This window comes from Mustela erminea, chromosome 5 (genome assembly GCF_009829155.1).
Source record: "Mustela erminea isolate mMusErm1 chromosome 5, mMusErm1.Pri, whole genome shotgun sequence".
Classification (NCBI taxonomy): Eukaryota; Metazoa; Chordata; class Mammalia; order Carnivora; family Mustelidae; genus Mustela; species Mustela erminea.
This window is the reverse complement of record NC_045618.1, coordinates 28,527,837-28,554,489: the sequence shown is the minus strand read 5'-3', so window position 1 is coordinate 28,554,489 and position 26,653 is coordinate 28,527,837. Positions and strand designations below refer to the sequence as shown.

The 26,653-nt window shown below is 39.2% G+C and overlaps 1 protein-coding gene across 5 annotated transcripts in view; it reads left to right on the top strand.

Annotated features, from left to right (window-relative positions):
* The first annotated feature begins 3,320 nt into the window (after positions 1-3,320).
* The window catches only part of UBE2Q2 (ubiquitin conjugating enzyme E2 Q2), a 73,685-nt gene continuing 50,352 nt past the window's right edge, over positions 3,321-26,653 (top strand). The window contains exons 1-4 of one of the 5 annotated variants that reach the window (XR_004285632.1): positions 3,321-3,835; positions 13,457-13,558; positions 17,564-17,668; positions 25,413-25,469. Coding sequence is in view for 4 of the 5 variants with exons in the window: in XM_032342342.1 (XP_032198233.1) it covers positions 3,647-3,835; positions 13,457-13,558; positions 17,564-17,668; positions 25,413-25,469 (453 nt within the window). In the remaining variant the exon portion in view is untranslated. The remainder of the gene's footprint in view (positions 3,836-13,456; positions 13,559-17,563; positions 17,669-25,412; positions 25,470-26,653) is intronic. The other 4 variants (XM_032342342.1, XM_032342339.1, XM_032342340.1 and 1 more) reach the window with 4 other exon arrangements.

Here is a 26,653-nt window from a genome sequence, read left to right as displayed (position 1 = left end):
GATCTGCAGTTGTATCACTTGTGCTGACTTCTCTTATAAACTCAAGGCCTATAATATAAATTCTCTACCTGAGTTTCCACCATCATCTCAATTTCATCTTCTTCTGGGTGTATCAACAGCATTACTCTCTCCCAGCCACCTGCTCAAGAAATCTCAAAATCACTTTAAACAAAACACCTATCTCTCCCTCTCTTCCTGCATCAACTCTAACATCTATCAGTTCTCTCATGGAAATATCCATAGCATCAGTGTAGTCCTTTCTATTTCCACTGCCACGTTTCCTACTTCAGTGTTTCTCCCTATTGACTTGGACCAATCCAAAAGACTCTAATGTTTGGAGTGGAAGGAACTCAGAGCTGGATGTGACTTGCCCTACTGAATTAATGGCAGGTCAGATCTGGAATCTGGGTTTCCTGCTTTTTCTTGGGGCTACTTCACAGTCCTAAACCTACTGAAATCTGTTTTGTATACATTAATGCCAGGTTAATCTTCTTAAAAGTGATGATTTACCACATGTAATTGTAGTCCCTAGCATGGTATTTCAGGGCCCTGAAATCAGGTATCAGATAATATCTCAACTTTATCTTCTTCTTTCATTGTACTGATATATATATATATAATGTTATACATCAACTGGGCTCTTGGATATTCTCTGAACATGACCATACTTTTATTCAAGTAATTTATGGAATTAATTTCTTCCTTGCTATGTAGTAGGTCAGTAGTTTGATCTAATCAATTATGGTCTGACGTTGTCTTTATTTGTGTGTTTGTAGTAGCATTGTGGTTTTCTCAAAATCCATCCCACACCAGATGATTGAATTACTCCCTCTTCAAGAAAAAGAACACAAAATTACGAATACCAACTTAGGAACAAAAGTTAACAAAAGTTAACAGTTGGCCCTTCAACAATGTGGGGTTAGAGGTCCTGATCCACCACACAGTCAAAAATCTGTATACAACATTTTACTCCCCAAAACTTAACTACTAATAGCCTATGATTGACCAGATGCCTTCCTGATAACACATAAAATTAACAGATGAAAGATCCTATCCATTTACCATGACTGGCTTAGGGATGGGCATGCGATACATTTCTGGCCAATGACACAGAAGGGAAGTCAGTTGGGCAGAATCTTGGGACGGTCCCCATGTCTTAGGAGATATTGAAGAGATAGTCTTTTCTGACTCTGGATATTGACATAGCTGGATGTGACCCACAAGAACAGCTATAGCTACCTTGCTTTCAGACTGACAAAGAAGATGGAGAGAATCTGCGCTATTGATATTATTAAAAATCTAATCAACCAATCCTGGAGCCTGCCCTGACTCTGAACTTCTTATTATGTGAAGTAATACATTTCCTTATTGTCCAAGCCATTTTAAGTCACAGTCTTCTGTTCTCTGGAACAATGTTTTATTTCCAATGCTAGATCTTAAACTTCTTGAATTCAGATTCTATTTCTGACTAGCTCTCTTATGGCTTGACACACAGCAGATGCTCAAAAAATGAGTTTGGGGGCAACTTGGTGGCTCAGTTGGTTACGCATCTGCCTCCGGCTCTGGTCATGATCCCAAGGTCCTGGGATGGAGTCCCACATTGGGATCTCTGTTCAGCAGGGAGACTGTTTCTCTCTCTCCCTCTGCCTGCCCCTCCCCGTTTGTGTGCATGCTTTCTCTGTCAAATAAGTAAATAAGATCTTTTTAAAAAGAAGTTTAAAAAATGATTGTGATTTTGATATTTATGTATTTATTTCTGATAAAACTAGTAAAAGCATTTGCAACTTATAAAGCTCTTTATTTACTCAAAGCAATTTAGAGATAAACAAAAGAAGCTTAGATTAAATAACATGTTCAGGGCATTTTACTTCTCAAAGTCATATAGGCTGAACAGGTTGTTCCCCTTTGTCTGAAATCCTTATCCATGACTACCATGCCTGTTAGGGTCCCAAGAGTACGGGGGGGGGCTGATGGAAAAAGCAAGCAGCAGGCCACTCCAGTGTTTAATCCAGCATTAATGCCAGTATACTACTCTAGTTATTTCTGACTTGGAGCTCAGGCCTGGAACCTGGAACCCCTTCTCCTCTCAGTCCCAATTCATAATGCTATCTCTAGTCCCAGGACCATGAATCCCCATAAATACATCACTTTATATGCAGAGGTGTTTTCCCGGGAAAAAGGATCATGGCTTTTTATTAAATTCTCAGGAAGGTCTGTGACTTCCTTAAAGGTTAAGAAGCACTATGATACAATATCTCAGAAGTAAATGAAAAAAGCTTTAAAAATATTCCTCATTCAGTGGACCTAATAGCTCCCCCTGTTGTTCTATATTATGTCATCCAAGGACCAGTAGATCAGGAACCACTTGTAGATCTTGAAGCAGGAGACATATAGGAAGAGAGAACGCAATACCTCCAATCAAGGCCAGTGCAAAAGGAAAATGCAGAGCCCTTTGTTGAAATGTTATTAAGCGATGTGCCACAGGTTGTATTAAAAGCTGGGCCTTCCTGATAGGAGCATCCATTCAATAACACTGGGTATCTTCAAAAGGCCTCGTTCTAGATGCTGAGGAAACAACTCTGAATAATTCAGACGTTCGTCTTGGGCAGAGACAATTAACAAATAAGAAAAATATCAGACAGTGATAGGTGCTGAGTGAAAAATTTAACATAGGATTATGCGATATAGGGTGACTGGTTGGCTATTTTAGATTGGTGGTCTGGGAGGACCTCTCTAAGATGACATTTGAGCTTAAGACTTTACTTAAAATAGTCCTGCCTCCATGGGAGGTGGAGAGGATTTCCTTAAGCTTGGGAAAGGGGACAAAAGCTCAAGGCAGGAAGGGAAGAGAACCCATGCTTGTGAACCGGTGGCTAGGTGCGGGGTTAGCGAAGATGAAAGTAAGTGAGCCGATTTGCGTCCAAAGCGCTGCCAGCTCTCTGCCACCTCCCATTAGGGCGCCACCCGGGTCAGGTGAGTGGGTGGCTCGCTCAGAGCCCAGCAGAGGAGCCGCCCCCAGGGACTGGCCGGCGTCCGCAGGCGCGCCGACGTGGCTAGCGCAATAGGCCGCGCACGTGGCCAGCTCTCAGACTTGGAGGCGGAGGCGCGCAGGGCGTCTCCGGATTCTCCAGGTGATCAGGCCGCCGGGCGCCAAGCGCCCCGAGCCTCGGGTCCGAGGGCCGAGGAAAGAAGCAGATGGGCGGGGCGGAAGAGGGCTGGGTCAAGGCGAGGAGGGGGCGGCCAGGCGGGCCCGCGCGCAGGCCGCGTGCACGCGCCGGAACCGGGGCGCGCCGGGGCGGGGAGGGGATGGGGGCGGGGTGGGGGCAGCCCTTTCCCAGGCTGTAGCGGGGGCGGCGTCGCTGTTGCCCTTTTAAGCCGCGGGGCCGTGGTCTCCTGCCGGCGGAGTCGGTTACGAAGAGAGCAGCCGCCGCCCCCGCCGCTGCCCAGGCCGCCGCACAGCCGCCCGCCGAGGCCTCAGTGCCCCTAGCCATTTTTCAGCCGCGATACGACGCGGGCCTCGGCGGCGGGGAGAGGCGGAGCCGCGAGAGTGCGGCCCCAAGCCGGCCCTGTGGGGCGGTAGCGGCCGTGACGGCGTCTCTGGGCCCGGCTCCCCTTTCGCACCCCTCCTGCCGGAGATGAGGGGAAGATGTCCGTGTCAGGGCTCAAGGCCGAGTTGAAGTTCCTGGCGTCCATCTTCGACAAGAACCACGAGCGATTCCGCATCGTCAGCTGGAAGCTGGACGAGCTGCATTGCCAGTTCCTGCTGCCGCCTCCGGCACCGCCCGGCAGCCCGCACTCGCCGTCTCCGCCGCTTACACTCCACTGCAACATCACGGTGAGGCGCCCGGCCTCAGACCCTCGAAGCCAGACGAGGGCTGAAAGGGGCGCCCGAGTCTCGGGACAAAAGGGAATCGGTCCGGTAGGGGCCCCTTGGCTCCCGGGGCCCCGGGCGGGGCGGATCCGCCCCTTTCCTGGGCTTGGGGCCCTGCCCAGGCCCAGCCTTGCTAGCGCGAGGCTCGGGTGGGAGGAGGCAGGCGGTGCCTTTCTCCGCTCTCCCGCGGGGCTGGGTTTGGGGCTGCTGGCCCTCTCAGCCGCCTTCTCCGGGCTTCGGTGTGGGAGACCGTGGCGGCCCTTGCCCTCGCTAGGTCGCCACGGCTGCCCACAGCCGACCTGCCCCCGGCCGCGGCGAGGCATGTCGTATCTGGCTTTGGAACCCCGGCTGGGAATTAGGAAGGCCCTCAAGTTTTAACGCCTTACTCTTCAGTGAGGTTTCCTTCCTCTTGCTTATTCACCCAGTTGTTTTTAAATTTGTGTTTAAGGAAAAACTGATATTGAAAAAGTTTAGAATGCAGCCTCTGATGCTGTTTGAATTCTCCCCTCCTTGCTGGCTTTGGCTCCTCGCGAACGTGTTTCCGAAAGGCGCTTTGAACGTGGATGGGCAGGTGGTGATACAGGTGTTTGCTTCCACAGCCCCTCTTGTGTGTGAGCCTTTAAAATTATCTGCACCCCAAAGGAGATATTTGTCCGGGTCTCCATACCAGAAAGATTAATTTATGTCACAAAACCAAAGGAGGCAGTGTAAAAGCTCACTCTTTCAATTGGAAGCTCGTTAAAAACCCGAGCCTTGAAGTGTTTAGTTTTTTCATAAATGTGTATGATGAAACCATTCCTGAGGTGAAGTTGACCTAGGGTATTGTTCCACACTGCGGAATAAACTTCTTACAGCAGGAGTCTAGGTGGTAGTTTTATGTTCCCTCCAAACCAAAAGTGTGGTGTCTTTGACTCCTTTTGGTTAAGTCAGTGGGCTACTCAAGTGCCCAAAGTGTTCCTGATCTGGTACCCGAGAGTTTGGAAAGGGGTTGAAGTTATAATAATTGACATTAAAATAATTTCCAGAATATATGGGGGAGCAGTTGTGTATTTTTAGGGGAAAAAAGTACTAGCACTGTACTGAGGAGAGAAGTCATTAATTGAACATCTAAGTGTTCTGTTTTAGGCACTGGTTTTGCAGAACGGGTCAGAGTCATCCCTGTCTTCAGAACTAAATCTTGGGGGAAGAGTTTCATATTACCAAAGGTTACCAAGTTCTGTGGTGTCATTATGAAAGCCAAAGAGAGCAGTTAATTTTGAGTTTGGTGGTTGGGTGGTGCTTCAGAGAAGGCTTTGGTGGGAGGCTGACATTGGAATTGGGCTTTCACACAGGTGAGTAGAATCTTGGGAGTGGAAGCTCATTTCAGGCAGAGGAAACGCTATCCAGAAAAGACACCACTGCTTGAGAAAATGTGGTTCGTTTAGGAGTGGACAAATTTTGAGGATATAGACTGGTAAAGAGAAGATTTTCCAAGAATAGGAAACAGGAATTGGTAGTGAGTATGCAGGGGATTGGCCTGTATGGTGATTGTTCTGGTAGAAATTGGGGTATGGCCAGGAAAAGGAAGGGGTGGTTTGCATAATAGAATACTGAACTGGTAGGCTGTGGGGAGCTACTAAATTATTGAGGTAAGTTGGAAAAATGTGTTTGCCATCTAGCACTAGGGTTAATTCTCAACAGTGTGTGATATTAGGAAATGCATGTATGTCTGGTTTTGGTTAGGTCAGGTGCTGTAGGGTCGTGGCAGTCTGCCAGAACAAAGAATTACCCACTTCAAATGCCAGCAGAGTCCCCATTAAGATCTGTATAGGAGGCCAATAGGAGTCAGCTACACACAGAATACTGTGGGAAGACCTGGATTAGGAAGTGAAGCAAGAAATGAATTAGAGACACCCAGTGAAAGGAGGATGTGGTAGAGACTAGTATAATGGTATTACAGTAGAAACTCCTCAAAGTTATGACAGGTATTATCAGAAGGTAATTATCATGGTGGATGCTCAGTGTATATGAGTGTGTATTAATTTTTTATGGGAAAATATCAAACATATACAAAAGGCGAATAGTGTGGAGAACCTCCATGTAGTCCGCCTCAACAACAATCAACATTTGGCCCACCTTATTTCATCTGTACCCCACCTCAGTGTTTCAAGCTGGTTCCTGACCTGTCACTATAACTATTTCCATGAGTATCTCTAAAAGATAAGACTCTTTAAGCATAGGTAGGTGTTTTGATAAAATCCACGTGGTTTGCTTGTGTCGATACCATTTTCTTAGTGGGAAAGTGCAAAGAAGAAACGGTGTTTGATTACCTGTCCGTTGTGTTTCTGAATTGCTAATCTCTAAAAAGTTATAACTCTTTAAAAAAAAATAATGTTTGATCTGTTCTTTAATTTTTCCTCTTCTTTCCTTATTCCCAGACATTTATTGAGCTCTTCTACATGCCAGGCCGGGTCTTTTCCATTGCTCACCAAGAAGCATACTTAACACAGTTTAAATTTGAGTAAAGGGCACCTCATGAATTGTTTCCTTACACTCATGCATGCCAGTTTCTGGATAATCTTTTAAAGATACTGTACCCCCCTTTTCTTTCAGATTTCTGAATCTGTTTTTCCCATATGGAATGTGCCCCTTACCGCACCCCAGTCTGTCTTTCCATGTCTGATCAATCCTCAAGGCTCTTCTAGGAAGTCTTATTCAGTTCCTGCTGGTATTTATTTCCCCTTCCTCCCTTCTATAATCTTTACTATTTACTGCTTTGGTTATTTGTTCTTATGTTCTATTATAATAGTTTTAGACTTTTTTTTAAGCCTTTTTTTTTTTTTTTTTTGATGGCAGGGGAGCATAGTCTCTAATCATGCTTTTCATCTTCCATTCAGTAAATACTCAGTAAATATTTGTTCTATTTTAGCTGTATTCTGTATGAACGAAAATCTTAACTATTGCGTAAGTTAACTGCCAAGAGTTTGTCAAAAGTGCAGGGGAAACATCAAGAAATATTTTAAATATTTAACAAGTCACTGTATAGGAAATATGTAATTTAACTTTATATGAAAGACCATTTTAAGAAGGAGAAACCAGAACAGACGTTTTACTCTTTAGGTCAGGGGAATTGAGCTAAATCTTTTTCTGTTATATAAATTTATCCGAATCTTAAATATGAAGGGACAGAATGCTATTTTCAACCTCAAGAAGGAGTCTTTTACTATTTGTTTTGTGTGAACTCATGATATGAAGGAGTGTCATGCAAACAGATCTAATTGCCAGTTACTGCTAATATTCAGTTATGCTCACACCTGAAAGCAAAGCAGCTTGTTTTAGTAACCTGTGTGGCCTTATTTGGAGCTAGTATATGCAATCCTTTTAGTCCTTTTGAAATATTTAACATAACTTGGCAACTTCATTTCTCCTTATATGCACTTCTTGACATCTGGCAATTCTTGGTAGGCAATCCGTATTTCAGAGTGAACAGTCACCCCCCCCCCCCAACCTTGTAAATTAGCTGGTAAACAGATAAAATTTTGTACTAATTTTATTGTTTGTGTAACATAAACCAGTACTCTTTTGTATGAGTGGCTATTTGCCAGGCTACTTGTGGTAGCACATTTTTTTATTTTGCTAATTAAATTTCTCTTGGTCATAATCAGAGTCCCCTTTCCCCTCCCCACCTCACCACCAACAGCCAGAATAATAAATGTTAGAGCTTTGAGCTTAGGTGAGAGAAAAGGGTTTATACTATACTTGGTAGTTGGGACTTTAAGCAAATCACTTTTTCTGTTGTGTTTTTCTATAAAGTCGATAATACATTTTGTCCTGCATGAAAGCTTTTAAAGGAAAGCTCTTTAAAATAATAATGTTCTCTACAAATATGAAATTGATGGTGTCATTTGTGGCTGAATATAGAATAGAAATTCTTTCTAACAGCTTTTCCTGAGAAATAAATCAGTGCTGTTAATTTCTTAATTTTTCATGTTACTAGTCTTGACATTGAATAAACAGTAGCCCCACCAAGGTTATACAACAGAAATCAGGAACCAACTTGGTTAAAGAGCCTGAGACCTTTTCTGCCTTCCTGGGACAGATTACCTTTCCAAACTGTACACCCAGAGAATCATTTGGAAATAGCAGAGCCATCATGTTAAGCACGTCAGTGGTCCTTTCAGGCTGGAGGAATCATTGTTTTCATTCATCTGACCAATTTGTAACGTAGAGTAAAATTCCTCGTTATTATCTATCTATCCTCCTCTACCCCCATTTTTATGCCCATCCTTGAAAGAACAGTTAAATGAAGAGGAGACTTAGGTTTCCATTTTATGAATGGTGTATGTCTTAGTAACTTGATATAGTTTTTTAAATTTCCTGAGACCCGGAAAAGATAGTATTAGATAAATGTCAGCTAGTTGAGGGCTGGGAATTGAAACAGTCATTGACAAATGTAAAGCATTACTGGAGAGCCAGAGTAATGAAGCAGAGTCCCCTTTACCAAAGCCATTGTAACAGTAGTCTGTGTTCTCTTTCTAAAAGATTATCCTGAAAGACAAAGTACACTGAGAATCAAGGAAACTTCCCATTGTTTTCTGCAGATCAGGTGGTTTGAATCTTCTTCAGCACCTTTTTTTTCTCTGCCTCAGTTTAACTAGAAGGATGTTTTGATTTTTCATTCTGCTTCTGTGGGGGTCTGATAATGTTACTTAGTTGTTTACTTGCAAAATGATTAGCGGGGAGCAATCTCTTTTGGTAGCTTTTTTTTTTTACCCCAATATCGGAGCATTTAGGGGCGCCTGGGTGGCTCAGCCAGTTAAGCTCTGCACTCAGCGGGGAGTCTGCTTGAAGATTCTCTCCCTTTGCTTCTTCTGCATCTCACACCTGGGTGCCTGCATGCCCGCTCTCTAACAACAAGTAAATCTTAAAATGAATGAATGTCAGAGCATTTAGATTCTGTCAGTCTCATTTTCCTCCCCACATTTACTGAACAACACTCTGGAAGAATTACAACTGTTATATTTCTGAACCTTGAACAAAAATGTTGCATGCATCTGTATTCATACAGTGATGAAGTCCTTGGAGATGACCACGTTCTATTATTTGGAAAAATAGAGACTGAGCATTCTGGTAGGCAGTTCTGCTGACTGGTGCTTGATACAGATCCACACATTGGTGTCTTAGTGGATTTGTGGAGAAAATAGACACAAAGTTATTTCTGAATAAGACTCTTTTTTTTTTTTAAATTTTAAATAATCCTTTGGACATTAACAGCTAGAGCTAAATCCTTATGCATATAGGTTATGTCCTTTGAAACTTTCTAGAAGTGATGGCCTCCCGTTCTTATTGATGAATTGGTTTCTGGAGCTATAATGATTTACATTGTATAGGAACTTTTTTTCTTCCAGGTAAAAGCTTTTATTGAACAGATTGGTAAAAATGTTAGCACGTGTGCAGTGAAATGGGTGTTCTCACAGTCATGGCAGAAATACAAATATCTGTCACCCTCTAGAAAACAATTTGTTTACATAAACCCTCTCTGTTTTGGCAAGAGAAATAACTGACCACCCCAGGCTGGCCTTATGACTTGGGAGCTCCCAGAAGGAGAATTTTAGTCCTAGAGAAGACCTAGATTTGTCTGGCTGAGCCCATCAGACAGCTAATCACCAGGAGTGGAATGGGCTTATAGAGACCTGTGACCAAGGTTTGGGTCAAGGGACAGATATAGAAAGATGGGAAGGAATTAGGGAAGCTAGTTCCAATGGAACCACGTAGGTTAATATATAATGGTGAAGGGATGTTTCTTCCAAGGAAGACATTCTGGGCCGGGCTATGGAAGGTGTAGAGAAGGCAGCTATTCTAAAACTTTTGGAGTCAAAACTTTTATACTGTTTAAAATTGAGGGGCACCTGGGTGACCCAGTTGCTTAAGCATCTGACTCTTAGTTTGGCTCAGGCCCTGATCTCAGTGTGTGAGAATGAGCCCACGCTCAGCATAGGGTCTGCTTAAAACTGATTCTCTCTCTGCCCCTTACCCCCTGTAAAATAAATCTGCCCCCCCCCCCGAAAAAAAAGTGTGCTAAGGGCCAAGGAGCTTTTTTTAAAATTTATTTTTATTAACATAAAATGTATTATTTGCCCCAGGGGTACAGGTCTGTGAATCATCAGGCTTACACATTTCACAGCACTCACCATAGCACATACCCTCCCCAATGTCCATAACCCAACCACCCTATCTCTACCCCTCCAACCCCCCAGCAATCCTCAGTTTTGTGAGATTAAGAGTCTTTTATGGTTTGTCTCCCTCCCGATCCCATCTTGTTTCATTTTTTCCTTCCCTACCCCCCATGTCCACCCCCCAACCCTGCCTCTCAAATTCCTCGTATCAGAGAGATCATATGATAGTTGTCTTTCTCTGATTGACTTATTTTGATCAGTATAATACCCTCTAGTTCCATCCACGTCGTTGCAAATGGCAAGATTTCATTTCTTTTGATGGCTGCATAGTATTCCATTGTATATATATACCACATCTTCTTTATCCATTCATCTGTTGATGGACATCTAGGTTCTTTCCATAATTTGGTTACTGTGGACATTGCTGCTGTAAACATTTAGGTGCACGTGCCCCTTTAGATCACTACATTTATATATTTATGGTAAATACCCAGTAGTGCAATTGCTGGGTCATAGGATAGCTCTGTTTTCAACTTTTTGAGGAAATTCCATGCTGTTTTCTAGAGTGCAAGAATGCAGCTTGCATTCCCACCAACAGTGTAGGAGGGTTCCCCTTTCTCTGCATCCTTGCCTGCATCTCTCGTTTCTGACTTGTTAATTTTGGCCATTCTGACTGGTGTGAGATGGTATCTCATTGTGGTTTTGATTTGTATTTCCCTGATGCCGAGTGATGCAGAACACTTTTTCATGTGTCTGTTGGCCATCTGGATTTCTCTTTATGTCTTCTGCCCATTTCTTGTTTGGATTATTTGTTCTTTGGGTGTTGAGTTTTCCCCAATGTCTATAACCCCACCACCCTCTCCCTACCCCCCTCCCCCGTACCCCCCCCCCAGTTTGTTTTGTGACATCAAGGGTCTTATGGTTTGTCTCCCTCTCAATCCCATCTTGTTGCATTTATTCTTTTCCTACCCCTCAAGCCCCCCACGTTGCATCTCCACTTCCTCATATCAGGGAGATCATATGATAGTTGTCTTTCTCCGATTGACTCATTTCGCTAAGCATAATACCGTCTAGTTCCATTGTTCTCTTTTGTTTTTTGGAACTAGGGTCTAGATGGTATGTTCCCAAACTAGGCTGAAGAATTTGAAGAAGAAAATGCAATACTTGATAAATAGTTTTCCTTAAGAACAGGATTGGTTTTGAAGATAGTTTTTCGTTTAGTCTGTGAATAGGTTTGGGACACACTGAAAAGTAGAGGAATGAGACTACAAAATAAACTATTATTGAATAGACCTAATGATGTCCTTCAGTACAGTTTTTTTTTTTTTAATTGTTGTTGTTCTTTAAAAAACATTTGGTGAAGTGCTTCAAAGAAAGTTTCTTTGGCAGCTATATTGTAATTGAGATTATAGTTCTCAAAGCAATGCTTCTTTAATACTGTGTTTCTTCAAAATTGTTTTTCCATAACCAGAACCTAATTATTTGGCAGCTAATATATAATAATAATGACTTTTTCCTAATCTATAATAGAAAACAGTAGAGAGTAAATGTCTATTAATAGTAAAGCATGTAAGGCTTTTTTCTGTTAACCTTTAAAAATCAACACATGTAATTTTGCTTTTAAAAATATGTGACTATAGCATTTCTTGAGAGTACTCAGTTTGCGATCGAATAAAATACTAGTATTTTATGGGGTTTGAATTAGTTGTATATTGCTCTATAACAAATGTAGTAGCTTAGAACAGCAACATTATCTCACAGTTTCTGTTGGTCAGGAATCTGTGCATGGCTTACCAGGGTTCCTTGGCTCTGCGACTCTCACCAGGCAGTAAAGATGTTGACTAGTGCTACAGTCATCAAAAAGTGAAACTGGGAGAGAATCTTCCTCCATCCTCATTCGTGTAGTTTTGGTATTACAGGCCTCCTGTCTGAGGGTGGCAGGTGGTCAGAGGCCTCTCTCCATCTCTTGCCACGTAGCTGTGGGCTTCTCCATAGGGAGATGGCTTCAATGAGGGGGTGGGGGTAAGATGAATGAAAGAGCAGGAGAGGGTGAGCAACAAAGAAGTTATTATCTTTTTTTTTTTTTTAAGATTTTATTTATTTGTTTGACAGATGGATCACAAGTAGGCAGAGAGGTGGGGGGGGGGGAGCAGGCTCCCTGCTGAGCAGAGAGCCTGATGTGAGGCTGCATCCCAGGACCCTGGGATCATGACCTGAGCCGAAGGCAGAGGCTTTAAAACCACTGAGCCACCCGTGAGCCCCTAGAAGTTCTTATCTTTTTGTAACCTAATCTTAGGAGTCACATCCCATCATTGACTGTTTTTGTCTGTTAGAAGTGAGTCTGGGGAGAGAATTATACAAGGCAGTGAATACCAGGTTAGGATGCTTGGGACCATTTTAGAGGTTGCCCATCACAGTGTTCAGGAACATCATTGACCCCTGAGGTGTAGCACGCAGATAGTGGCTGTACAAGGAGGATGCCTCTTTCCAAAGCCCAGCTTCTGTGGCGAGTGAAACCTGTATATACCATATGGTCACTATATGGCTGTTTGTTCTGACTTCTAACACCAGCGATATTGAAGAAATAATCCTAATCTCAGTTAAGGAATCTTTTCCTTTAGAAACTACATCCCTCCCTACAATTTGAGAAGGGTTGGAAATTATTAGGAAAAAGGCAAAATTTAATGGGATTGATTTTGCAGGGGGCAATTTTCTAATGGAGAAAAATCTCAAAGTAACTTCTGTAATTACTTAGAACAGGGAGTATAGGGAGTAAGAAGATTTTTAAAAAATCATTTTAGCATTTGTAAGGATTTAAAAATATATGCCTAAATTATACTCCTTTGCTTCACCTTTAAAAATTGAGGTAGATCTCATCTAGATAAAGTTTAGAAATGTAGCTTTATTATATTAAAAGGCAAAGGTGGTATGGTTTAAATTTATAAATTATACTTCAAGGTTGTGAGGTGGTTGTTTTAATTTTTTTGCTTTTATTTTTGAGGGATTTATCCAGGCCATGATTGACCCTTCTTTGTAAAGGAAGGAAGCACATCTTTCCTGGTACTTGAGTACCATTTTTTTTTTTTCCCCAGCTTGTGATAAAACCTAACTTTTGCAGTGTTTCTCTTCTATTTTAAAATGCTACTACTTATTGGATAAACTACTTTTTTTTTTTTTTGCTTGATTTTTAAATGTATAAATTGTGTAACATGGAGCAGGTAAAATTACATCATACACTGTTTAAAAAAAAAAAAATCTAGAAAAAAAAAGAACAACTTTTCTCCATGCCTAGATTTTAATGGGTTGCTTTTCTTCACCCTGATATATTTTACTTAAATCCGTTGTCATCTTGTCATTTGATGGTATGTTAACTTGCATTTCCAGATTAGTCCATATGTAAATATGTTTAACATAGGTGTCTCTGTAACAGGAATCTTACCCATCTTCTTCACCAATATGGTTTGTGGACTCTGATGACCCAAATCTGACATCAGTGCTGGAACGTCTAGAAGATACTAAGAACAACAATTCGGTGAGAAAACAACCCAACCTACTATCCCCCATCCCCCACATTGTATGTAGAACTTAAGTGTTGAGAGGTAATATGATATAAAAAAGCCTAACTAATGATTATTTGATAATCTTAAAGGAGCTCAAGACCAGTTTTGTCTGATTTTTGCCTTGAATTCTGTACTACCTTATTTATCTTTATTCCCCGTATGCTAAACCTTAATTTAGATGAGGAGTTAGGTCGTCTCTTTTCAACGAATTCTCACTTTAAACCTACCAGACATTTTTAGTAGGGAACACTAGCCAAGGTTGAAGATAGAAAAAGAAAAAAAGACTGAGATGGATGTGAGGGGAAATAATGCTAGAATGACATCAATGCTTGTGGTAAGGAACGGGTTTCTCTCTCACAAGTCTGTAACTGCAGTAATAACTAACCATAGGTATACAAAGAAAATGTGTGTTTTTTTTGTTTTTTGTTTTTTTAATATATGAAGAAGTATAACTTTCCATTTTATAAAAAAATTTTAGAAATCTTTTTTCTTTGATGATAAAACTAAGCAACTACTGTGAGAGTACTTAGTAAAATAAAGGGAAATAATATTTTTGCCTGATATAACCACTATTGACATGGTAGTTATTTTCTATCAGTATTTTTTCCCTTGCTAGTAAAATACATGGACTCTAATATGTTTAAATAGTTGAGGTTGTATTCTGTATAGTTTCATATCCTTCTTTAAAATTAAGCTAGAATGGAAGATTTGACTACTGTATTCCTAGATGGCAGACTCCATATTACAAACATGTCTGTTACCTTCGTAGTGTTATGTTAGTTTATAAATTGAATGCAGTTAATCCCAACAGTCTTATTTTTGGAGCTTGACAAAATGACGCTAAAGTTGGTTTTAAAAAGTAATAATAAAAAAAAGTTGAAAAAAGTAATGAGAGACTTGTCCAATTAGATATTAAATAAAAATATTATGTACTGGTACTGGACTGGACAGGTAAAGATAATAGAAGTTTAAAAACAAAGTCATGCTATTGAGAATTCAGAATAAGTTAAAATACTCTATAAAGAAAGAGTGGATTATTCTATAAATATCATTGGGAGAACTGACCATCTGGGAAGTTAGAATCTAACAACAGAAGAAATCTGTTTGAGGAGTATTTTAAGAGTAGAGGTTGGTCTGGAGAGCCATGAAGGTTAGAGGTAAAAATAAAAAGCTAGACAGATTCACATTTCCAGCAGAGGAGTGACAGGACAGGAAAAGATGGCCCTCTTAAAAAAGATGGCTGTCTTACTGCTGTCTCCTTTTAGGAGGTTAATTCTAAAAAGATCTAAAGGTAAAAGTTTTGTAATAGTAGAATTGACTGGGTTATTTTTCAGTGTCTAATATTTTTCATCAAAAAATGCTCTTAAAATGAAATGACATAGGACATAAAATTGGGTCTCATTTTATTTTTAAAAAATTAATATATTTACATAAAAGAAGAAAACCAGATTACCCTGTATTCTTATAGTCTCTGCCAGTTATTCTATCACCTAATTTCTTGACAGAATAAGTTGTATTTCCTCACCTTTGCTTTACTTAATTCATTATAATCTGGATCCTGCTTTCATTGTTGCACTTAAATTTTTTATGTCTAGTTGCCAAATCCAAGGAATCCTTTTTTAACCCTAAAATTGACCTCTCTGCAAGAGTTTGATAGTGGTGATTATTCCCTTGTTGAAATATTCCTCCACTTAACAGACATTTACTACCTAAAGTCTCTAATCAAAAGCAGGTTAAATAAAAACTACTGTGTATAGAATAGTTTTATGATAGAATATTACATTGTAGTTAAAAAGAATGCCACTGATCTTTTCATAAGAATGTATATAACTTTCCAAGATATGCAAGTGAAAAGGCAAGGCATAGAATATTGTTTATAATCTGGCCCCTGCTGTAAAAATTAAAAAAAAAAAATCCGTATCTGTTTTTTTTTTAAATGCATACATTCTCCTTCTGGGTCTGTACAGAAGGTACACCTGTGCTGTTATTAGAGAAACAGAGAGAAGTTTGTTATTTTATTTTATTTTTCTAATTTACTGGCTTCTATGCCAAGCTCTGTAATAAGTGATGGGTACAAAAGTCAAGTCCTGTCCTCATCCTCTGGAAACTAATAATCTTAGGAGAACTTCCATCAGGTTATTGTCTCCTGTTTTTATCTCTTCCTAACCCTGAGGTCTTCCCTGAGCTCTTGTCCCTTAGTCTGCCTCTTTTCATTCCATGCTTTCTCTGAGAAATCTCTTTTACTACTATTACTTAAATCATGGTTTATATCCAGGGATTCCTAAATCTGTTTCTTTAGCTAAAATATATCCCCTGAGTTTCAAATGCATACATCTACATCTACAGGATACATACATGTATCCTGTAGATCCAGGGACTCTCATTTGGATGTGCCATGGCTGTTCAAAATGATTATATCTAAATTTAACCTTCCCTACCTTGTGGCACTCCAGCACGCCAGTTTCTCTTCAGTAATTCTCTGTGATTGTGAGTGGGACAAGATGAAATAATGAAGCTTGTCACCCATGGCTGAACTAGGGAACTAAAAGTTCTTTTTTATACCTTTATTTCCTGACACCTCCCTTCTCCAGACCTAGTAAGTTTCTAATACCTATCCATCTACCTTCTAGATATTTCTTAAATCTTTTCCCACTATCTTAGTTTCTTCTACCCTTTAAATGCTTTTGGGGAAGAGGGAGCGTAGAGTTGAAATTCCTGGAAAGCTATACAACCCTATTTTTCTTGTCGCTTGGTCTGACTTTGCCACGTGCTGCCTCTGCTGCAGCATTCCCATGGCTCTTCCTTTGTCATGGGTTGGAGTGTCTGGGTCTGTGTCCAGGTCACCATTTGTCATCTTCATTATATTCTTGAAACAAAACAGAGCTTATTGGAGGGGTAGATCCATGGTGCCTTTTAAGCTTGAGGATTTTTTAAATCCTGATTTACTGCTCAGCTTTCCTAATTTCTGCTTGTTCTTTTGGCTACTTTGGAAAGTCTTACTGTTTTCTTTTTACCCATTCTAACTCTGTTTCTGTTTTCTTAGTCCTCCGTAAACCTGCTTTTTCATCTCTTTTCCTGATCAGAGACATCTGGGAAACTGTCCCTGACCAGGTGAAGTAAGTTACCTTATTAGTTCTGGGTAAGGTCTACTAAGTATTGAACATTGTTCTGAAAGCGTAATTCCTAAACACATACATTGAAAACAGCTTTTTTTTTTTTTCAACAGTAAAAAACATGCTCGTGAACATAACTTACCTTGATTCTTTGCTTAAAGTAAATATGCTTACAAAACAATTTGGTTGTAAAAATGGGAACTTAATGAATTACTCCTTTCAGTTTTCTTAGTGCTTTTTTCACTTTTTTTTTTTTTTAACATTTGGGCAGATGCTGAAGAACCTACAAGTGCCAACTCTTTTCACAGGTTTCATCTTATCTTTACCATTATAAGAAGTTTTTAATTTCCTTAGTTTACAGATGGGGGCCCTCAAACTCAGGGAATTAGTTGCTGTATCCAAGGTCTTTTAGATTCCAGGAGTATGTCTATTAGACCACGTTTGCCTCTTACTTTTAAATGAATGACTGGAATGTATAATTTTATAACTCGTGTAACAACACTGCCTGTATTTTTTTGTCGTCTCATTAATGTAAATGTATTCTTGTCTGAAGTCATAAGTTTCCTAAGAAAAGGAGTTGGCAACTGAAAATTCGACAATGTCTGGAGCTCTCCTTCCTCAGCCTTTTTATTGTCATTCTGCTAGGTATTAGTTATAGGGATTGTACTCAAGCCATAGTGACTTTCTTATACTAGCAGCCCCTAAAAATATTTCTTAAAGACTGTTATTTTATCTGTAGGCTGTAATTGAGCATTAACAAACTTTTTTCATTTCCTACTGGATTGGTTACAGTAGTCATAGCATTATTCATGTCTTCTAAGGGCTCTTTAACATAATGCTTATTTACTGAAATGTGTTTTGTAGCTTCGTCAGCAATTGAAGTGGTTGATATGTGAACTCTGCAGATTATATAACCTTCCTAAGCACCTGGATGTTGAGATGCTAGATCAACCAATACCCACGGGTCAGGTAAAGTAAAAATTCTCTAGTGTTCAAGAGCTAAAATAAATTGTCTCAAGCAAAAGTAAAAACTAGGATGATTTTCCTTCTTATTTAGAAGTTTAGTCTTGTTGGATTGTTTGTTTTATTTAGATACTAAAAATAACCTATTTACTCTTTGGAGCTGCTGGTATTTACTATGACAGGGAAACAACTGCCTCCCTCCCCACTACCACCTTTTTGTTGTTGACATTCCTGATTTCCATAACTGTTCCTTCAATTGTTTCTCTTTGCTTATTCATTTACCTTCACCTGGAATGTCATCTCCTTTTAAGCCTATCTGGATTTCTTAAGGCTTAACCCAAATGTTACTTCCTTTAGCAGCAGAAGTGCCCACTAGCTCACCACCACGTCTAACTTTGTGATTTCCAGCTTTACCTATTTAGGGCATAATTTATGGACTTTGTGCTATAAATAAGGATTTAGCTCTTATACAACCCACCTTCCCCCCTCTCCCATCTTAAAACACCATTATACTTAGTCATATGAATAATCATTGTTTATTATTAGGACTTTGTAGTGTAGCATTTTCTATTGTGATGTTTCTTGTAGAATTCTTTGTTTTGCAGTGTCCTCCTTTTTATAATAATCCTTAGTTTAAAAAGTGATGTTCTGTACCTTTTCTGTGAGCTCTTGCCTCTTCTGTGGTCTTCCTGTGGTTCTTTTGCACCAGTCTTGGCAGGTTGTCTCTGGACTGGCTGTGTAGGTGTTACCTTGAGATTTTTTCTCCTCTGCTAGTGTGGATCTGTTGTTACCTGATCTCATGTCCTCTTTCTTGCTTACCCTTTCTCATTTTGCCTGTGTACATCCTCATGTAAAATTCTAGTGTGGAATAGTACATTTTCTCAGTTCTAACATCTAAAAATATGACCAGACCACCATACTTTTGAATCTTGTTCTGCTGCTTATTAGTTGTATGACCTTGTGGTAATTACCCAAGTACTATGTGCATCAGTTTCTTGTTTGTAAAGTGGAGGAAACAGTAGTACCTATATTTGGGGAGGAGCTGTGAAGATTAAATGAGTTAGTACATGTAAGTCATTTAGAGCAATGCATGGATTATAGTAAATGCCCAATAAATGTTAATTGTTATTATATTTCACTGTTGCATTTGATTGACAGATTGAATATATAATTCTGGGTTGAAAATAATTTTCCCTCAGAATTTCAAAGACTGTGCTGCTGTCCTTTAGCCAGTGGTGTTGTTTAAGCCTGATGCATTCTAAGTCTTACTCATCTGTGTGTGACTTGGGACACTTTAAAGAGTTTGTCTTGGTGTTCTCAGATATCACAATGGTGTGTTTTTAGTTGTGGATTTTTGTGTTTTTCATTGTTGCTGGACTCTCAGTATGGATGGGTCATTTCAAATGTGGGCTCCTTTATCTTTCTCCTCAGGTAAGTGTTCTTGTATTTTTTTTTTTTTTCTGTGAAAACTCCCTCCTTTCCATTTTCTTTATTTGTTCATTTTTAGAATGCCTCCTAATTGTCTTTTAGACCTCCTTTGCTGGAGCCATTGTATCTTTTATACTATCTCCATATTCTCTTTTTTAATTTCAAATTCTGGAAGTTTTTCCTTCAATTTTTAAAAATTGGAGAGCATAACTTTTTTGGTTGTGTTTTGATTATTTACTGCTGCTTAACCACTTACCCCAAACTTAATTTATTGTATTTCTCACAATTGTGTGGGCTGGTTAGGCTTAGCTGGACAGTTTTGTTTTGTTTTTTCTTGCTGGGCTCACTGCACATTCAGATAGTGGCTGCACCACGATGTGCAAAATGCTTATTTACTCTGCACTTTTCCCCTGGCATCTCATCTTCTTCTTGGATGGACCTCTTTTTGTGGCTTCTCCTTCTTCCAAAAGTTAGGCCAGATTCTTAATTTTTGGCTGCCAAGAGCACAAAAGTAGAAGCCGCCAGGGGTTCTTAAGACTTAGATCTGTACCTGGCTCAGTGTCCTTTCTGCCACATTTACTGGTTAAAGCAAGTCATGGGGCCAGCCCAGATTGACTTTGGGAGGGACCATATAAGGGGATGAATGCTGGGGAATGTGGGTCAAGGTCATCTCCAATGATGTCCCATAAATTCTGAGACCCCTTTCTTGTTCTGATTATTCTTTATTCATAGCATTCTGTTTTTGATTTATAGATGTAATCATAAGTGTCCTTAAGATTTTTAAAGATTTTATTTATTTGAGACCGAGTGAGAGAGAGCACAGGTAGGGTGAAGGGGCAGAGAGAGAGAGGGAGAAGCAGGCATGACCTGAATTGAAGGCAGGCACATAACTGACTGAGCCACCCAAGTACCCCTCTATTTTCTCTTCAGTAAGTTTTTTTTTTCCTTGTTTATATTGGTCTTGTTTTTCTTTTTGAAACTGTTCCTCAAATATCAATTCTATGTTATTCATATTTTTATTTTTTTCTTCCTTTCTTACTCATATTTGAGCAAGGTACTAAAAAGATAATTGAGAGTTCTTTGTGGCCAAGACTTGCCAACTGATAGCTTTTAAGAGGAATTTAAGCTGACTTCCAACCCCCACCCCCCAGTTTCTATTTTCCCGTGTAATAAAAAATGGGAGCTGGAACTACTTGGTTTCTTTGGACATGAAATTTTCTAATCTCCTGCTTGAGGTAGATGTCTCAGCCTGGTTTCTGCTTAAGAACAGGGGGCAGAGGGACACCTGGGTGGCTTAGTCAGTTAACCATCTGCCTTTGGCTTGGGTCATGATCCTAGGGTCCTGGGATCGAGTCCCATGTTGGGCTCCTTGCTCAGTGGGAGCCTGCTTCTCCCTCGGCTTGCTGATCCCCCTGCTTGTGCTCCTTCTCTTCCCCCCCCCCCCCATCTCTTTCTGACAAATAAAACAAAATCTTAAAAGGATGAAGGTTGAACACTGTATTTTGGGGACTGGATGTGTTCTGTGTACAGGCTTTTGGTTGATCTGTTTTCAATTCTATCCAGTATTCCTGCTGTCTAGTGTACCCAGTGTCTTAGAGTCTAGAGGCTCTCCAGGGTGCTAGGAGACAAATTACTCTCCTATAATCCCCTAACCTACTTTACTTATTTGCTCTATTAATTACCATTCTTCCATTTAGTGGCATTTACTAGCATGCATGAATTGTCTTTTCTGCTGGTAGCCTTATTTCCTTTTTTTATTATCATTGTGTGTTGTATAGTGTTTATTCACTATAATTCTAATGGAGCTTCAGGAAAGAGAGAAGATGGGAGAAGCGTATATATACACTATGTTCAATTTGCCCGCTCTGGGATGTCTGCAGCTTGTGTTTCTCAATTATATATCATGGACATGGTGTGTGTAGATCTACCTTGTTTTTCATAATTGTGCATGTGTAGAGACATAATTTGAATTACATGAAAAAATTGCTAATTGTGAATTCATTCTTATATTCATAATAAATACTGAGCACCTGCATAGGTGGTAGCTGCAGGGACACAATGGATATCATAATACTTTATTTTTGGCTTTTTCTACTTTAAGCGAGATTGTAATGTAGTTTGATTTGCTTGCTTATTTCCTTTTAGGCTCTTGTTTCATTTCAGTGTCAGAGTTAGTAGTCTCCTAAAATGACTTGGTAAAATTGTGTATTTTTTTTCCTAAAGTCTAGGGCAGTTTATTTATTTTTAAAGATTGTATTTATTGAGAGAGAGCTAGAGAGACCACAAGCAGGGGGTAGGGGGAGAAGGAGAAACAGACTCCCTGCTGAGCAGGGAGCCCTCTGCAGGACTCAATTCTGGGACCCTGGGATCATGACCTGAGCCAAAGGCAGATACTTAACCGACTGAGCCACCCAAGTGCCCCCAAAGTCTAGGACAGTTTAAGTAAAATTACAGCTGGGTCCAGTTTTGCCTCTCAGGAGACATCTGGAAATATCTGGAGATAATTTTGGCTGTCACAGCTGGCTGGCGGGAATGCTATGGGCATTTTGTGGGTAGAAGGGATGTTACTAAATGTCCTACAATGTCCAGTGAGTCCTGCATGACAAAGAATTATCTAGCCCGAAATAGCAGTACTTCCAAGGTTGAGAAACCATGGTTTAAATAAAATCTGAGCCTGATCCATTTTTCTCTTTTTCCAAGTATTAGTCTTCATTTTTCGCATTTCTCAATTTTAGTAGTTTTAGATTCTTAAAAAAAACAAACAAAAAAAATCACTTCATCTGTACTTTTGAACCTATGGCTATGAAGCTCTTTTCATTTCTCAAGTTGTTTTCTTTGTCATGATTACTTGTCAGAAGCTTGTCTGATTTATATTGGCCTTTTGATAGAAACTAGTCCTTTTATTTTTTTAAATCTAATTTTCTTTTTCATTTTTGTGTGAGTCTTAACCTTTTTTTTCTTTTGCTTTTGTAGTTTATTGGACCACTGTGATAAATTGCTTTAACAAACATGTGAGAGGTATACGTTTCCTTCTGTGTGCTGTTTAACTTCATTGCATAGGTTTTAAGATTTAGTATATTTATTTTCTAAATAGTTTGTATATCCTGTGATTTGATTCCATCCATATTTTGTTCGTATTATTTTGTTATATTTCACAAGAAGTTGTATAGGTGTTGAAAATATATGAACATTAGTGTAATAAGTAGTTACAGTGAATACCTGGGAATTATCACCCAGCCCTGACCCAAGTGAAGAAACAGAATATTGTTAGCACTGGAAACCTTTTGGACGTGCCTTCTAGATAATCATTTCTTTCTATGCTAAACTTTTCCTTTTCCCTTGTTATTAACATATTTATTTGCATTTCTCAACAATATGATTTAGTGTTGACCGTTTTTAAGCTTCATATTAAGAGTCATACTATATGTGTGTTCTTTGTCTTTTGCTTAACAATTGCATGTTAAATTTATTCATATGTGTGGCTATAGTTCTTTTCATTGCTATATGTATTCCATTCTTTGAACCTACCATAACAGATTCCTCCATTTGAGTTTGCTATTAGGAACAGTGTGGGGCGCCTCATTGGTGCCTTTGGTTAAGCGTCTTGGTTTTGGCTCAGGTCTTGATTTCATGGTTGTGAGGTTGAGCCCCATGTCAGCCTCTGTGCTCAGAGCGGAGTTGGGTTGACATTCTCTCTCTCCCTTTATCTCTGTTTCTCTCGGTTTTTGCTTGTGATCTCTCTCATTCTCTTGCTGAAAGAAATAAATCTATCTTTAAAAAAAGAAAAAAGAAAAAAAAAAAGCATATGTATGCTACCATGACCATTTTTCTCCAGTTTTGTGGGATACCTATGTGAGCATTTTTCTGGGCACATAACATAGAAGTTGGTTTACTGGAGCATGAGGGTCAATTTCTTCTTAAAACTAAGAGTTCTTTAGAAAAAGTTTTTGACCTTCTGAGGTGGACTTTTGGTTATTTTTAGTTTTTCACTCTTTATGATATGGCTTGTGACTTCTCAGCTCAATTTTCAGCAATTGCTTAAACTTAACCATTGGTGTTATTATGTCTTTGCTTATTGCTGTATCTTATATTCCTTGGTTGCTTCCTACCTCTGAAAATGTATCCCTCAATGACGTCTCTATTTTTATTTCTAGAAAGGATTTCTGGGACTGTGCATGGAGAGTGTTCCTTGAATACTTGGTGTCTTTGGTGTCTGTTTTAATTATTCATTGAACACCTATCCATCTGACTCTTTGCAAAGTACTCTATAGAGGTGCTGAGGATCCAGTGGCAAAGGATATGGTACCTGTCCCAGTGGAACTAGACATTGACTTCATAACTCAGTCTCTTCTAGGTTCTTTATACTTTTATCTTCTAATATTTATTGTAACACCAGTGAAAAGCCTGATGTCTGGTTCTTCTTTTCCTCTATTTTTTTTTTTTCCTGGAAGTTATATGGTTTTTTTCTCTGTGAAGTATAGGGTTTTACTTTTCAACATTCCTTTGGGTCATTCAGAGCCACTTAGTATTCTGAAGTCTTTCTTTTTTTTTTTTTTTTTTTTTAAAGATTTTATTTATTTGACAGAGAGAAAAATCACAAGTAGGCAGAGAGGCAGGCAAAGAGAGAGGGGGAAGCAGGCTCCCTGCTGAGCAGACAGCCTGATGCGGGGCTTGATCCCAGGACCCTGGGATCATGACCTGAGCCGAAGGCAGAGGCTTAACCCACTTAGCCACCCAGGCACCCCTGAAGTCTTTCTTTAGCTTGACAACCTTTGTCTCTTACTTCTTTCCCTCAGTCTTATGGGTAGATAGCAAATGAATATTAGTTCTGGGTATTCCTATCTCCCATTTCCCATAACTCTTCTCTATCAATACCCCTTCCTCTCCCCACCCCCTGTCTCCTTTTCTCCACATTCTAAGGGAATGTTACAGTTTGGTCATCTTCTTAATCATAAGTGTTTTGTTCATTCAAATCCATTGTGCTCTCTGATTCTTCTACTAGGTTTCTTTTCCCCCTTATCTTTTTTTTGGTGAGGCAGGGGATATCTTTTTCATTTCCCAGAACTGTCTTTTCCTTTGCGTGGTTATCTTTTTTTATATTGTGTGGATACAGTATCTTTTCAAGTACTGCTAAGGATGCCAATTAGATTTTTAAAAATTTTCTTCATTAATAATGCTTTAGTTTGCTTGTTTGACTTGGTGATTTTTTTTCAGATTGCCAGTTTTCTTCAAGTATCTGGTGATACTTGGTTATCTGTTCATTTACAGATGAGATATACCATTAATCACATTATCAATGGTTGCTGTGAATGCCCTCAGTAATTGTCACTCTTCTCTGCTGTGGCCTCCCCCCCCCCACCCCCGGTTTGTACACCTATGCTCTGGCAATGGCATATGAATGGAGAGGTACTGGCAAGCAGACTTTCCAGTTTGAGTTCAAGGAAGAGATGAGTGAGTTAGATTTTGCTGCTGTTTTGACCTGTATTTCCAAAATGTGTCTTTTCTCTCTGGTTCTGATACCTATACTAAGAGGCCATCAAGTAAGGCCTCCTATATAAGAAAGTGATGCTTACCAGCTGTAGTTGGAACAAATACAGCCAGCATATCTAGAAGGAAAAGAAAAATCCTACTGTATGTGTTCTGTTGTGAACTCTGTTCTGGTTCAGATAACTTGTCTTTTTGAACTCTGCCAAAATTAGGTATGAAGGCCTTTCCTAAAACCCCATCAGATATTTGTGAGTGAGTGGACAATTGTGTATTTGTAAGGATGTTTTCTGTGGTAAATGACATGTTTTAAAAAAGAAAAATGGCTCTTCAATGAAATGGTGATCATTTTATAATTGTATAGTTTTGTGAAATGTCTACTGCTTCATGACACGTTTTACCTTTTAAAATGTAAAAGATTAGGCTTTTCAAAGTTAAGGAAGGATTAGGCTTTTCAAAGTTAAAGTAAAAGGTTTGGGATATTTGTTTTAAGTGAAAGGAGCCATTGACTTTATATACATAGCCATATGTGTAAAACGTTTTCTTATTTTAAATTAGAATATTTAAAATTTTTTTCCAGTTATGTGTTATTGGACTAATTGCCGTTGTTTATACTCAAGGCATCTGTCACGTTGAATTGTTCAAATTTTTTTTTAAAAAAAGCTGATAAATATTATTTGTCACATCAAACCTGGATTTAAAAGTAAATATTCAACTTTAATAAATTCTGTTAGTGGAACTATAGTGACAGATGACTGATAGTTTGTCCCTGAAGTCTTCTAATTCCTCGATATGTGCTTATTCTGTGTAGCCCTAGCAAATTCTTTTTCTTTTTCAGAATGGGACCACAGAAGAAGTGACTTCAGAAGAGGAGGAAGAGGAAGAGATGGCTGAAGTAGGTATTTATGTAAGAATCACATTTTATAAATACTGTATCTTTTTTTTCCTGTATTTTCATTTTTAAATATTTTAGTAATTGTCTAATCTTCTTTATTTTGAAATTGAATATAATTTCTAAAATCTGTCTTCATTTTTAATTCATGATATATATATATTTTTTTCTTTAATTTTAATTTTTTATTTTTTTATAAACATATATTTTTATCCCCAGGGGTACAGGTCTGTGAATCACCAGGTTTACCACTTCACAGCACTCACCAAAGCACATACCCTCCCCAATGTCCATAATCCCACCCCCTTCTCCCAATCATGATATATTTTTGAGCAAAATGTTTGATTTCCTAGAAAATCTCTTAACATTTTAGCATAAGATTATATTTACATTTAATAGTAATAAATACTTAATCCATTTTTGGTTATTTTTAAGAAGAGGATCTAGTAAGTTTCGAAAATTCAGAATTTAAGACTCAAAATGGATGAAAGGCCTCAATGTGAGAAAGGAATCCATCAAAATCCTTGAGGAGAGCACAGGCATCAACCTCTTTGACCTCAGCCACAGTGACTTCTTCCTAGAAACACACCAAAGGCAAGGGAAGCAAAGGCAAAAATGAACTATTTGGACTTCATCAAGATGAAAAGCTTTTGCACAACAAAGGAAATAGTCAACAAAACCAAAAGACAGCTGACAGAATGGGAGAAGATACTTGCAAATGACATATCAGATTAAAGGTCTAGTATCCAAAATCTATAAAGAACTTACCAAACTCAACACCCAAAGAACAAATAATGCAATAAAGAAATGGGCAGATGACATGAACAGACATTTCTGAAAAGAAGACATCCAGATGGCCAACAGACATATGAAAAAGTGCTCCACGTCATTCGGCATTAGGGAAATACAAATCAAAACCACAGTGAGATACCACCTCACACCAGTCAGAATGGCTAAAATTAAGAAGTCAGGAAATGACAGATGCTGGTGAGCATATGGAGAAAGGGGAACCCTCCTACACTGTTGGTGGGAATGCAAGCTGGTGCAGCCATTCTGGAGAAAGAGCATGGAGTTTCCTCAAAAAGTTGAAAATAGAGCTATTCTATGACACAGTGATCAAATGACGTGAATGGAACTAGAGGGTATTATGCTGAGTGAAATAAGTCAATCAGAGGAAGACCATTATC